Source organism: Cadophora gregata, assembly GCF_030347475.1.
Source record: "Cadophora gregata isolate MNR1 chromosome Unknown scaffold_12, whole genome shotgun sequence".
Taxonomy (NCBI): Eukaryota; Fungi; Ascomycota; class Leotiomycetes; order Helotiales; family Ploettnerulaceae; genus Cadophora; species Cadophora gregata.
Genome location: NW_026695935.1, coordinates 1,027,742 through 1,043,212, shown reverse-complemented (window position 1 = coordinate 1,043,212; position 15,471 = coordinate 1,027,742). Strand labels below are relative to the sequence as shown.

The window sequence follows — 15,471 nt, the reverse complement described above, 5'->3', positions numbered from 1 at the left end:
TTATTAAGAGCTTAATAACTTTAGCTTCTTTAACTTAGAAGTTAAGTTCTTAAGTATCTTTATTATTATTTAAAGGTTTTTATCTTATTTATTTTAATACTTAGCTAATCTCTAAAGTTCTTTAAAGCTCTTTAAGGCCTTAATTACTAGTATAAAAGCTAAGTATTTCTTTTAAGAGTAATTTTATTAATCTTAAGAATCCTTTTTAATAAGAGATAAAGTATTGTTATAAAAGATTAAAAGGATTAAATTATTCTTCTTTCTTATATTATATTTATAAAGTATAATATAAATAAAAGAAAAGTTTAAAGAAGATTATAAAAGTAGATTTCTTTCTTTTAATATTAAAGAAGTAGTAAGATTAATTATAAAAAAGATATTATATTATATTTTATCTACTCTCTAAAAAGAATTAAGATTACTTATAAGAAAGTATAAGTATAAAAGTAAAAAGTAAGAAATAATACTTAAAGTTATAAATATAATTTAATTATACTTAAAAGTACTTAAGGAAATAATAAGATATAAAAAATAAAGTAGAAAAAAGAGAGCTAAAAATATAACTTAACTATACTTAAGATATACTTAAAGAATTTAGCTAAAGTAAATATTAAGACTTTTATAAGTGAAGAAAATCTTTTTAATATAATAATATAATAAATATTTATTAGTAATTATAATATAAAGTAGAAAAAATAATAAGAGAAAGAAGTTCTTAAGGAACTTTAAGAATAAATAAAAGAGATATAGCTACTAGTAAACTAAGCTAGTCCTAAGTTCGCTATATAACTTTAGCCTTATAGCCTTATAATATTAGCCTTACCTATATAACTCGCCTACTATAATCAGTCTATTACAGATATAAATACTCTTAAGAACTAAAAAGAGGACTTAATTTTATATAAAAGGTACAAAGTGTTTACTTAAGGTGAAGAGGGCTCAAGTTTTATTCTCTCTTTAAAAAAGAATAAGAGGGCTCTAACCTTAAAAGTAAAAACAAGAACTATCTCAGAGAAAAGAACTATCCTAAGGCGGTCTAAGGACTGTTTTTGAAAAGGAATACTTTTTAGAGGAAGAACTATCTGCAGATAATCTAAGAGCTGTTCTTTACCCCTGCCTTTACCTTTAAGGTAAGCAGAATTATAGTATGTATGTTGAGAAGCTCATAGGAATGCTATAGACCCTGAGAATTGAAATAAAACGCAAGGCCTAAACGGTTTTTGGATACCATGCCTACCTATAGCCAAGTATTCCGAAATATTACAAAGGACTATACTCTTGAGGAGTAAGGGCTCCGAAACAGACCAGCGCACCCGAGCTAGTGGGCCAAGTAAGTGCCTGAGGCTTGAATTACCTGCTTCATCAGTGCGATAAGGGCTGGCTACCTTAACCCTGTGGTTCCTCACACACCAGCCAACACGTCCAAATCAAAACACAACACCAATCTCTTATCAATTCCGGATGAAAACCGGAAACCATCTACTTAAGTACCTTAGTCCTGGTCTCGACTCAGCTTCCCTTGCAAATCGAAATCGAAATGCTAAGAGATTGTCCACTATGACGATATCACTGTTGAGGGAGCCTAGGAGATTCGCTCCTTTGGGTAGTGATTCAGGCGGAGATTTACCAAAGCTCAGGGGTATTGTCTTTGATGTTGATGGGACGTTGTGGTTAGTTTGACGTATTTTCTACAGTGTTCGCCCGATTTCATTTGTGTTTGTTAGATGTGTTTTGATGTTCTTATCAAGGCTGTTTGAAGTGCCTGTCTACCTACCTGATCGAGCCGAACGCCAAGTGCGCGCTGCTGCTGGAGGAGGCTTTACAAAAGGGTGTAAACAAAATCTCTGGTGGTTTCTGCGTGTTTTCAAGACTGTGAAGCCATCCATATGGTCTATCTATGTGATCTGTTGGCTAGCCTTCTCTCCAAGATAATGATGAAAGTTCCCCTAACAAGGGCTATTCTTGAACCTGACTTCGATATAGCTGCCATTGGAGGCGGCTTTTGTTGTCTGTAGAGCAGGTCGCATGGAACTTTTCATCAATTGCTTTTCAGGTGGAGACAGCTGCTAGAATTTCCAAACCCAGTGCTATCTGAGCGCGAATCGCACAATACCACCGACAATGACCACTCCCTTCATCATCTCACGTTTTGTAATTTGTTTACACCTCAATCATCACTTCCTGACACTTCACAGCATCCCACAGACCTGGATGTTCGGGCAAATGCGGTCTGCTCTTGGAATTGACAAAAGCACTGACATCCTTGACTACATCCACTCCTTGCCTACACCAGACCAAGAACTCGCACAAGATAAAATCCGCGCCATTGAGCGTTCAGCGATGAGCTCCCAGGAACCTCAGCCAGGTCTCGTTCCCCTCATGGAATATCTCGAAAGACACAACATCCCCAAGGGCATCTGCACTCGGAATTTTGATGCCCCTGTCACACATCTGCTGGAGAAATTTTTGACTGGAAAGGAGTTTAAGCCGATTGTGACGAGACAATTCAAGCCGCCAAAACCGCACCCTGCCGGTATCTTGCACATAGCGAAAAGTTGGGGGTTAATAGACGAGGCTGGGGATGTAGGAGATGCTAGTCATATGATCATGGTTGGGTAAGTCCAGCAATCCAGGACATGAAGCCGTCCTTGCTCGTTTTGCACCACACGCCCTCTATGGTACATGTGCCTACGAAGGCAGGCCATATGCTGACGATGTAGTCAGGGATTCTCTAGATGACATGACAGCAGGCTATCAAGCTGGAGCCGCAACAGTACTACTCGTGAATGAAATAAATGCCCACCTTGCTAATCACGAGCACACGGATATGGTTGTGTCTAGGCTAGACGAGCTAATTGAGTTATTGGAGTCGGGGTACGTAGGAAAGACCCCCGAAGAGAAGACAGCGATACAGGGACTAGCGTAAGAGGGCTACCACAGAATAGAAGGCTGAGGATATCACAACCAAGTAATATATAATAGGTGGAGAACACGAGGACTCGTTCTCTAAATACGGCAGCAGCAAAACTCGTTCAGCTACTTTATCATTGAAATTCCCCGGTACCGTCCATCGCACAACTCGGTCAAAGTAGATGATCGAGAAGTGACACATATGCAGTCAAGGAGTAAATGGAAAATGAACATAAATCTGACATGATAGTGGGACGCCAGGGAGATGCTAAATTGCTTGTAGATTTGCAGTGTGTGAAGGGCCGGAAAGAACGTCCGCAGAACGGCATTATAATGATTTAATATTCGTACGAGTTGGACCCGTTGCCTGGATATCCAGATCCATACAAGCCATTGCCAAAGGTGGCTTGTCGTCTACTTTCCTTTTTCACGTCGCCATCAGCATTCTCTTTCTTCGGAACCGGGGGTGGTGGTAAGGGTCCTGCAGGTGGTGCAGGCCGCATGGGGAGTGTTGTGGTGGAAAAAGAAGCAGCATTGGCACTGGAAGGGCCATTGGACGAGTGATCTGGCACGTTCAATGTCGTGACTTTAGGGACAGAATTTGTTGTAGAGACTCGAGGAGGAAGACCAGGATGGTATGGAGCACCTGATGCACGACCAAGGCTATTTGATCCATTCTTGGTTGGTGATCTGTCGCTATACTGGGGAGAGGTTACTGCTGAACGCACATCACCACCACCAATTGGTATGTCACCAGATGTTGGTGTAGGTAACGAGTAATCTGGGGAGTTTGAGGGATACGGTCCGGTGGGCGAATCTCCGGAACGAAGGAGTTGTTGTGTAGAGGGTGATAGCTGAGGGGCGAGATGGGATTTGCGATTGTCTTTTTCGATCAGACTGACCGCCCATTCTCTCAAATCTACCGGAGTTCTCTTGGCTGCTTGTACGAAAGGCTCGCGTTCCTTCAAGATGTTAGCCAATGACCTATAATAAGCGACGCAGGGTGGGTGGGGATTGAGTGCTACTTACAAAAAGTTCTTGTGGCGTAGGACGTTCTTCTGGGGCCTTGGCCATACATTTCTGGATCATATCCTCCAAAATCTGGGGAAAGGCTTCGCTCTTGGGAAGCTTGGGAGCTGGCTCATAAACAATCTGTTGTAGAAGATCCAGAATACCGGATGGAGCACCGTCTCCATCAGACAAGTGCTCGCTGGCATCGAAGGGGAATTTCCCGATTGCCAACTCCATGACTGATAAGCCAAAACTCCAAACATCCGACTTCACCGTGTATTTCTGGCCTTGGATTCTTTCTGGGGCCATATATGTTGAAGTCCCAACAAAAGTATCAGCCACAGAATTGACTAGCTCTCCTGAGACGCCGAAATCACACAGCTTGATCTGGCCCTTCGAGTTCACCAGGATATTCGAGGGTTTGATGTCTCTGTGCATGATGTGATGCTTAATGTAGAGGTAAGTCAGTCCTCCAAGCGTCGCTTCTGCAATCTTCCCCAACACATCCACCCGTACGGGACCGAACAGTTTGGAGATTCTGTCAAGAGAACTAGAGCAAGTCAGCAGATGGCCTATAACTGTTCGTATTTGCATACCCAACATCCATATATTCCATGCACATGATAACGTCGTTTGTATCGCTGAGAAAGGCTCCATAGAAATTGACAATGAATTCTGAGTTGGTGTCGTGCATGATTTGCAGTTCCCTGACAATTCGACGGCGCATTTCCTTTTTCGCTTCTACATGGATAACCTGTTGAGAGTAAATATGTTAGCATACAGGCCAGGCAACGCTGGATTCTGTGGCGTACCTTTCTTGCCATAACTGTTCCCGTCGCCATGTGCCTGACTTTGCTGACGGTTCCTCCATTTCCATGTCCCAGGTCCTTCAGAACCTCTAGATCCTCCCTCTTCAGATCCAATTTGTATTCGATACCTATCTCAAGCTGTGCGGTCTGCCTGGCATTTTCATTGCCGTTGCCGCCCGGAATCTGGAGATCACTCTCTGAAGGCGCTACAGGCCGCGGGGCAGGTGCTGCCAAAGCAAGACCTTTGACGTTCTTCCTCTTCAATGTTCGCACCGAACCGATAGCGTCTGACATACTGGCGATATCTCTCCCCGGCTCTCTGCAGCTATTGGCAGACGTATAAGGACAGGAAGCTGTGGGAAAATGAGTCGCAAAAGGCTGGCGTGTGGCTTGTGCGGGAGACAAACACTGCTGGGCGGCTCTCTTGACGCTGGCAGGCTAATATTGGTTGGTTGTGGGAAGAGGCGGCAAGTTGGGTGACAGCAAGCAAGCAGCAAGCTGTGACGGTCGAGCCGTGACTGACTGACTGCGAGTGTAATTGTATGTATCGTGGACTGCGTGGGTGTGGATAGGTGCGGAGGTATGGATGAATTTCTTATTGGTAGGACTGGCCTTAACGGCTTTGTAGAGATAGATGCAGGAACAGCAGAGAGTTCCTTCTTTCCTATGTTGGGTATGCAGCCGTCGCAGATTGTTGATCGCTATCGAAGAGTTGCAGATAGGGTTGCAGATGAGATGCGGTCTGGCGGTGCAGTGCAGTACGGGTAAGTGGAGTGTATCACACAAGTCCAGAGCTAAGATATTGCCCCAGAGGTAAATTATTAGTCGGGCGCTACTCCAGTCAGGAACGACACGTGGGGAGGCGAAGTGAAGTGTACCTATAGGTACCCTAGGTAGTGAACCTGGAGATTTTAAGAAATTCACCTAGGGAGAATATCAAGACCTAGGGTGACTGTCGGCTCTGCCCTGCCTCGACAGATAACCGGGGATGCAAATGCAACTATGAAGGGGCTGAAGTTGATGATGCAGAGGAGAGGAAGGACAGGAACGGAACGAACGAGAAGTCAAGGGATTAACCTCAATTAGCAGAAGTTATTTATATTCATGCCTGCTAAGGGGCGAGGCGGGCCTGCGCTTCAACAATTTGGCTGCAATCCAATATAACTTGACCTGGCACGGTCTGAGGTACAATGTGGTCTGGGTACCCTCTCTTCCATTCCTTGTCTGCTACGTATGTGGGTTCCGCGTCGAATCGTCGTGTCTCAGCATTTAGACTTTTTGCACCTGGAATTGGGTCACATCACATCTGATGTCCCCCTCCCTTCCAAGCTCTGCCTGTGTAACCCCAGGAGTGTTACAGTATGCTGTAAAGTACCTGTACCTAACGTAGGTATTTAGAAACCATACGCCTGCCGTTTTCTGGGGGAATGGACACGTCAAGTATAAGAGTGTACAATCGCAAGTGCTTATACTTAGGGTGTACTTGAAGCTGAGTAGGTAGGTCGCAGATACAAGGAGGGTGGACCTGAGAACGGGGTTCCAAGGTTGTCAAATACTAGGCAAGTAACAATTCTCAACTGTAACTTTCAAAAAATTCGAGGACCCACCGCAACTACCATTGCTATGCCTCCTATTCCCACTTATCACTTGTGACATAGGTATGTATACCTTAGGAAGGCTCTCAGGTAGGTTCTCAGGTAGGTAGCTCCTCCAGCAGCACGCTTGGTGAGATTACCTCGGTGTAGGACATATCACAACGGCTGGTCGGCCACCCTCGATCGAACCTGGGCGGGCTACCAGAAACAAAAATACAAGATTTTGATTTGATAGATTATGTAAATCACCGACCACTAAAATCTTCCATCGGTACATTCACGATGATGAGCCCACCAGTCTAAGTAAAGCGCAAGTAACACTCAACTGAAATCTGGAGTACCTATACAAATGTCATGTCGGAGGGTGTGGCTTTGACACCTGCAGCTAAGGGCCCGTTTAGATCGGAAGTGACACTTTATACAGCTATTCTTCAGTTTAGCGTGATTCTTCGGTAAATAACACTAACTTATTGACTTTTACTATAGACTCTACTAAAAGATAGTAACTTAGAATTATAACCTTTATAACTCTATTAAATCTCTATTAATTTTCTTTGGAATTAAATTATTTTAAAGCTCTTAAACTCTTCTTTTTATTTCTACTTAATATTCTTAAATATATCTCTAAAGAAAGCTTAAAATAGTTAAGTAAAAGCTTCTAAAAAGAAAGCTCTATATACTCTACTTCCTTTATTACTAGTAATACTTAAAATAACTTCTAAACTTAATACGAGTTAAGCTAATAGTTTTTCTATTAGTTCTACTATTAGTACTTTAGCTTTTATACTTAATCTAAATATAAGAGTAGTTATATTAGTTATAGGATTAATAGAGCTTCTATTACTACTCTTTCCTTTACTTTCTAAGCTTTTATTAATTTTATAAGCTCTCTCTTTACTAGAACTTCTTATTATATAATCTTATATACCTCTATAGATTAAAATATAAGCTATAAACTTTAAGATTTAGTAGTACTTTAATAGTAAGCGAATAAGTAATATAATAAAGAAGGTAATAAATAAGCTAAAGGTTAAAGTTACTTATAAATCTATTAAGAAAGCTATAGAGATATTATTAGATATTATAATTAAGTTAAAAAGTATTTCTCTACTATAAAAAGATTATACTTACTAATATAGTACTTATAAAACTATTTAAAACCCTATAGAATATAATATTATTAATAAAGCTGATTTTAACTACTTTATTAAATAAGCTTAAATTATAAGGAAATTAAAGTAAGGAAAGCTTTAAATATACTTTAATATTATATAAATACTTTAAAATATAGTTTAACTACTTTAGAAAGACCTTTCTACTTTAAAAGCTCTAGTTATTACTATTTTAAAGCGTATATATTAAAAGAAGGAAAGCTTAATAATAAAGAAGCTATATATGATAATAACTTATCTTTTAATAGAAGTTAAAAAGAATTAAGAAGTTAAAAAGGGAACTATATATAAGATTATAACTATTATTTAAATATAATAAGCTTATAAAGTTAATTCTTATTATTATACTATAAAATTTTACTTTATTAATAATAGTAAATACTACTACTTTTCCTTAGATAATTTAAAGCGTTAAAAATATAATATTAAAGATAAATTAACTATAATTAATAAATCTTTTATTCTCTATTAAATTAACTTTTTAAAAGAGCTTATAGCTTATTTAGAGCTTTAGTTATTAAAGGTATAAGGGAAAAAGAAGTACTAGAAGATATATTATAATAAATCATTATCTTTAGAATAATATTAATTAGCTTAACACCTCTTATAAACACTATATTAGCTGTAAAGGTAGTAGTAACTACTTCTTTACTATACCCGATTAGGAAAAGTCTAGAGCTCAGTAAGACTCAGTAGAGCTTAGTTAACTTAGAAGGGGTTTACTAATAGTTACCTACTTAGTTATACGTAAGAGGAAATAGCTCTACACTACTATAAGAGTTTATATTAAGCTTTATATCAAATGTAATTAAGCCTAATCAGGAATAGCCCGGTGAATTTATCTATATAAGCTCGAGCGCCCTCTACGGAATCGAGAGCTCCTTAGCTTAATATTCGCGCTAATAGAGAAGTTATTACCTGATCTGTAGTTATTTCGCTTACGTGCTAGCTAACGCTAAACCGTGCTATTATATTATATTAAGCTTAAATTATATTACTAGTAATAGCGTAATAATATCCTAATAACTTATACTTATTACTTAAGCGAGCCTTTATTTTTCGACCCTTGTTATTACTACCTTACTAGCGCTACTTACTTAGTTATATGATAATAGACTACTTATACGAAGTTATAAGACTACGCTTAGCTTAGTATTATTTAAAAGCTGGAATCGCCTAGCTTTACTATTAGTTAGAATTATAAGGCTAGCTAAAAGCAGATAAGTGCTTATTATTACTTAATACTCTTATATTAACCCTGGATATCTAACTAAGTCACGGGACTTAGCTATATAATCCGACTACTAAGCGTTATACTAGTTATTAAGAATACTCCTAACTCGGACTAGCGTCTTATTCGCTATTAGTTATTACGAGAGCTAATATCTCTCTTAGAAACGTTATTACGTTATAATAGCAAATAAGAGCTACTTCAGAGAGCTAAGCGAGCCCACTAGTGTGCTTCTAGTAGCAGTAGAAAAGACTATTTTTATAGCTCTTATTCTTTAATACACGCAGCTCCTTAAAAGAACTAATTAAATCCTTAAGTTTGAATATATATTTAACTTATATATATAAAACGCTATAAAGAGTTATTTTAGTACTTATTATAATAGTTATTATTTTATAATAAGATAAGATACGCTAGTATATAACGTAAAGGTTACTATTCTATGTTATAATAGTGAAAAGAGCTTTTATTAGGCTTATATACTAAAGGGGTCGCTTATATAATCAACTTACCCTTTAAAAACCCTATATTATTACTTAATAATATCTTAGTTAAATATTAACTGATTTCCGCGATTTTAGTAGCTAATTAATAGTATAAACTATAAGTTCTTAATATAATACTTAGGGTAGTCGTAATAATAGCTCTCCGAGTAAAAATATAACTTCTATAGAAAATTAAGATAAATCGAACTAATTAAGAGTTAATAATAAAGCTAAGTTACTCTCTTTATTTTAAAGTACCTCTGCTAGAGTATAAATACCTAGCGCTAGTAATATAGACTAATTAAAGGTAGAAGAAGCTTCTATAATTAGACTTAGATCTTACTTATTATAGAGAGATTTAGCTAATAAGAGTCTAGTAAACTAAATCGCCGAACTACGTAGTATAATACGAGAGTAAGCTAAAGAGAATCGCTTATTATAGCGAGAACTATAAGAGCTAAAAAAAACTTTAACTTTAACCTTAATCAGGTAAGAGATAAAAGTCTCTTAAGGTATATTCGTAAAAATACGCTTAGAATAAATATTATAGAATATACTAGGAGTAAGTAAAGAGATAAGGAAAAAACGCTTATAACGTGTATTATTACTCTATCGCCTAATCGACTAATTAGAGAAGTAAATACTATAACTCGCTTTATAACTTAAATTTAAAGAGAGTTTCTTAGAGTATCTCTACCTCTGATTTCCCTTGTAAATTCCTCTTTTATTAGAGATACAATTAGAGCTACTATTATAAGGGCCTCTAATAGGTTTCCTAGATATAATAATAAGCGGTATAAAACCGGAAAAATATATAATCTAAAGCTACTTATAGATAGTATAGACCCTATGTTTAAGCGATAGGAATTATTAATTATTTCTAAGCTAAAAGTAAATTAGGACTACTTTAATAATAAGTTTACTCATATAACCTATATATATAATATAACAGAGAGTAAAGTATAAGAAGCCTTATTTATAAGATATAATACGTATAGTAGAGATCCTTATATATACTATATAGAGCTAATAGCTGATTTATATAAGATCTTTATTATAAAGTAAATATTAATATATGAAATCGAATATAATAGCTTATATATATTATCTATTAACGATTTTAGTGATTTTAAAGCTAAATTCTTACGTCTTACTAATAAGGCTAGAAAGCCTAGGGATCACTTAAAAGACTACTTCTACTTAAAGTTATACCTTGATCTTAGAGCTACTATAAAACCTATAGTAAACTTTATTAACAGATTCGATAAGTTTTACTAAGCTGCGCTAAAATCGCACGAATAGGAGAAGCTAATAGCTAATTAAAGAAGAAAAAAGTCTGTTATTATAACTAGTAGCTCTAGAACCTCTAGATCAGCTTATAGAGAGTAAAGAATATAAAATTGTTATAATAACAATTATATAAAAAAGACTACTAAAAAAACTATAGCTATTATAGTTATAAAGCCTAATCAGGAAGTATACTATTATAGGTATAATAAGGTAGGGTATTTATCACCTTAATGCCTTAAGCTTAAATCAGGTAATCTTAAAGAGCTAGATTAAAAGGAAATCGATAAAATCAGCTAATTAGAGAGTAAAGCTAATTTAAAAGAAGAGGCTTAAAATAAGACCCTCTTTTAGGTGAATATAGTAATGTAATAGATCTAACTAACTTAGACCTATTAATACTAATAAGCGGTCTATACTTTACCTACTTTTATCGCCTTAGTAAAAATAGATATTCTATCTAATTACGCTCTTTAATTAATATAGGTACTAACGGCTTCGCTTTCCTAAATAAGCCTTTTACTAAGAAATTATAATATCTCTTTAGTATTATACCTTAATAGTTATTATAGCTTATTATAATAAAAAGCTATAATAGAATCACTAATAATTAGATTACGTCTTATCTCTCTCTCTCTTTTATAATTAATAAGTATAGAATAGTTAATATACCTTTCTTTTTACTAGAATTAAGTAATTATAACCTTATTCTAAGCTGTATTTACTTAGAGTACTTTAAAGTATTACTAGATATAGTGGGAAAAGCCTTAATTTAGCTTAGTAAGCTTCCTAAGAGCGTTAGACCTTTTTATAAGGAAATATATTAGTCCGCAGACCTTTACTATAGAAATATAAAGGGAATCAGGGGGTGCAAGTAATTCTAGTTAGAGGGTAGACCTCTTTTATATATAAACTAAGGGTTATTTAAGAGGTAATATATATTCTAACTCTTAGATACTCTTTATAATATATACTTTTAAATACTTTTAAACTAAACCTTAGATTTTAATATATATTAATATATACTTATTATTTATTTACTAATATAATACTAATACTAATTTGTCGTATAATAGTAAAGCAGGCTTTCATACAGTAGAGGGCTCACTCGATCAAGTAGAAGTTATAATATTAAAAGATATATTTAAAAGAGCGTTACCCCTAGAATTAGGAGCTAAGAGTATACTATATATATATAGTATACTTACTAAGTATATACTAAACCTAAGATAAGCTTATATAGTACTAGTGTTTAATATACCCCTATAGTATATTTAAATCTATAAAAGCTTACTATTAAATATACTAAATATAAGATTAAGTCTAATATAGCGAGTATTCTATATAGTAATTACACCTCTTAGATAAGTATAGTAGTAACTATTCTATATCTAGCCGCTTATATACTTAGTAATAAAAGAAATATATTATAGTTATATATAATAGCAGACGCGCTTAGAGGTAAGATATCACTTAATTAAGTAAGTTTATAAATAAATGAAATCTAAATATTAAGACGCGCTTTAAAGCTATATATAGTCTAATTAAACTAAGTAAATATATAAAGATCTAAGTATAAGATTCTTAAAAGAAATTATTCTAGTATCTAAATCTAAATAATATATATATATATATATATATATATATTCTATATATAGAGTGTTATTAAATTTAAAGTAAGGCTCTATAGCTATTATATAGTATTTACTATACTACGAGTATACTAATTAGCTAGATTAAGTAATTATATATAAGTTTAGAAGATATAATAGTAAGTAATTATTATTACACTTAAAGAAGCTTTCTAATTAGCTAGTTTAAGTAATCCAGTTAGTGATTTACTTATAGGTTAAGTAATCGCGATTATACTATACACTTATATATATATATATATATATAAATATAGTCTTTCTTTTATAACCTTATAACTTTAAGCTTACTATATATTATATACCCGCGCTTATATTCTACCTTTATATTCCTTCTCTTTTCTTTCTTTATTACTTATTTCTAATACCTTTTTAAGTAATTAATCTCTTTATTATATTATTATACCTTATTAACTTACTTCTAAATCTTCTAAGAAGAAGTCTATACTAAAAAGACTCTCTACTAAGTATTCCCTTACTATTTCCGCTTTAACTAAGAGAATTAAAGATCGTTTAGCTACTTAAGTAAGTAATTTATATTTTATCTTTATTCTTTAATATTTACTTCCTTATATAATTATTACTAGTAGAGATATATATTTCTTATATATATATATAGTTCACTTTAGCTAACTTATATATAGAAAGCTAATAAAGAGCGTGAAAATTCTACTTCTAATAAAAAGGTTATTATATAATCTAATAAAGAGAATAATAATAAGCTCTCTACTTAGTCCTCTCCTACTCTTACTTTACTTTTATATTCTAGTTCTCCTTAGGATAAGCTTAGTAAAGCTAATAATAATACTTATAATAATAATAAAGATAATAATAAGCCTCCTTCTTTTTCTAAGGTTATATCTTATACTTATACTTATTTATCTACTCTCTTATTAAGTTATTTATACTATCTTTCTTCTATTAATAATCTCTTACTAATTATTATATCTAAGCTTAGTAGAAAAAAGAGAACTACTACTACTTTAGAGTTATCTTATAAGTTTATAATTACTCTTACTCCTATTAATCTTCTAATAGAGTTAGAGTTATATAGAAAAACTAATCTTATAAAGAGAGTTAAAAGTAAGTAATTATTTTATTTACTTCTTAAGTAATTATTTCTTAGAATCTATATTATTAATATATATTAATAATACTTATAGGAAATAAGTTTACTCGCTTATACCTTAAATATATCTAGTCCGCGCTTTCTAATAAAAGCGATAAAGGTTACTACTATACTAATACTACTTCAAGTAGCGATTATTACTATAATTATATATCTAGTTATATATATACTCTTACGTCTAATACGATTACTTCTATTACTATATATCTAATTACTATTATTAATAAGAATAATAAGACTATAAGTTGAACTCTTTCTAGTTTTAGGATCTTATAGCTAATATATAGTAGAACCAAGTATAATACTACTAAGCTCTATAAGTTACCTTTAAGATTAAGCGCCTTAAGGAAGATAAGAAGAATAATAATCTATTTAGTAAGATCCTAATATATCTTAGATATTCTTTTTATAAGCGCGAGAAAGATAATAATAATAATAATAATAAACTTAGTAGATTTAGTAAGATATCTATATTAGATTAGAAGTGTATTATAGATACCTTTAGTACTCTCGCGTCTTTATTAACTAGTAAATAGCTAAGCTTATATAAGCTAGAGTATAGATTTCTCTTAGTTTTTACTAGATCTTTTCTTTACTTTATAGGATTTATATTAGATCTTTACTTTAGTTTATAGAATTTATAATAGATCTTTACACTAGATTAATAGATTTTACTAGATTTCTACTAGGCTCTAAGTAGATTTACCTAGGCTTATAGTAGGATTAGGTAGATCTTTTAATATTCTAGAGGAAAAATACCTATTTTATTTAAAGTATAAATAAAAAGTTTATATAACTTCTTTAAACTATAACTTAAAATAACTATAATTAGAGCTCCTCTACTATTAATATATAATCCTTAAAGTTAAGGAGAGCTTTAAAGTACTCGAATTTCTAGCGAGATAGATTTTTTATAAGCTTATTAGTAAGTATATTAGTAGTTAGAATATAAGTTACTTTAAATAATCTATAAGCGTATTCTTATTTTAACTAAATATTTTAAATATCTATATAATAAAGCTTTATCGCGATCCTTTTATTCTTACTTATAACTAGCTTAATTATCTATTAATTATTATAAAAGATCTCTTATATCTTACTAATTTTAAGTATTAAATCTCTGAAGAACTACTATAGAGCTATCACTTCTTTACTTATATACTCTAATAAGAGTAATTCAGTTTCTATTATTAAAGTAGTTACTACAGCTTATAAGCTTATTTTCTAGATCATTAGACTACTAAATATTATAATTATATATCCTTATAATAAGTATCGCGTTTCTGTGTTATTAGTAAAAGATATATTAGACACGTATATAAGAGAGCTATTATACTTTCTATTATATATAATACCTAGGAAATATATTCTAAAGAAGTAGTATATAAGCTAATAAATAGTAGTAAAGTACTTAGGTCCTGAGTTTATTATAAACCTTAAGAGTATAGTAGTAATAAAGGCTATATCTAGTCTTATAATAATTACTATATATAAGACTAAGCTTATATACTTTTAAAACGCCTTAATTTACTTCTTAGTAGCTTATCTTATATACTTTTAAAGATTAATAAGTAAAAGTAATATACTTAAGAACTTTCTATCTACTAACTTAAACTTATAAGTAATCTTCTTAATATATTAGTTATAAATAAGAGTAATTATCTTACGCTTTTTATCTTATACTACCTTAATTCTAAGGAATTACTAAATATCTCTAAGATTATATATATTATATACTTTCTTTAGCTTACTAATAATCTACTTACTAAGTAGATAATTATTATAGTAATAGAGTACTTAGATATTATCTATATAGAATAAGATAAGTATCTTATACTTCTTATCTATAAATATATAAGATTCTTTTAAGTATAAAGAAAGCTCTAGATCTATTAAGGTGCTACTAATATACTTATACTAAAAGTATAGTAAGTCTCTTATTCTATAAAGTACTTAATTAACCTATAGTATAAAGCTAGGCTTTTAGAACCTAAGAGGGAACTAATAGTATATAGTTTTATTATTAATATCCCTAAGAGTATTAATAAAGGTATTAATTATATTAAAGCACTTGATTTCTAAGTTAAATTTCACTATAAGTGCTATAGCTATATAGAATAACTTTACTAAGAGTATACTTATATATATTAATATAATTATATTCTTATTCTAGAGATCTCTATAAATAATAAT

At 32.6% G+C, this 15,471-nt stretch overlaps 2 protein-coding genes across 2 annotated transcripts; one reads left to right on the top strand and one right to left on the bottom strand.

Annotated features, from left to right (window-relative positions):
* Positions 1 to 1,102: 1,102 nt before the first annotated feature.
* Positions 1,103 to 2,992, top strand: ONS95_003174 (uncharacterized protein). The gene is made up of 3 exons (XM_058496466.1): positions 1,103 to 1,670; positions 2,196 to 2,615; positions 2,725 to 2,992. Exons 1-3 carry the CDS (start codon positions 1,462 to 1,464, stop codon positions 2,924 to 2,926), a joined length of 831 nt encoding a protein of 276 aa, XP_058353717.1. The 5' UTR covers positions 1,103 to 1,461; the 3' UTR covers positions 2,927 to 2,992.
* Positions 2,993 to 3,248: 256 nt separating this feature from the next.
* STE7 (MAP kinase kinase (MEK)) lies at positions 3,249 to 5,024 on the bottom strand (the record flags this gene model as incomplete). The annotated part of the gene is made up of 4 exons (XM_058496465.1): positions 3,249 to 3,872; positions 3,940 to 4,471; positions 4,518 to 4,675; positions 4,734 to 5,024. 4 exons carry the CDS (start codon positions 5,022 to 5,024, stop codon positions 3,249 to 3,251), a joined length of 1,605 nt encoding a protein of 534 aa, XP_058353716.1.
* Between the last annotated feature and the right edge of the window lie 10,447 nt (positions 5,025 to 15,471).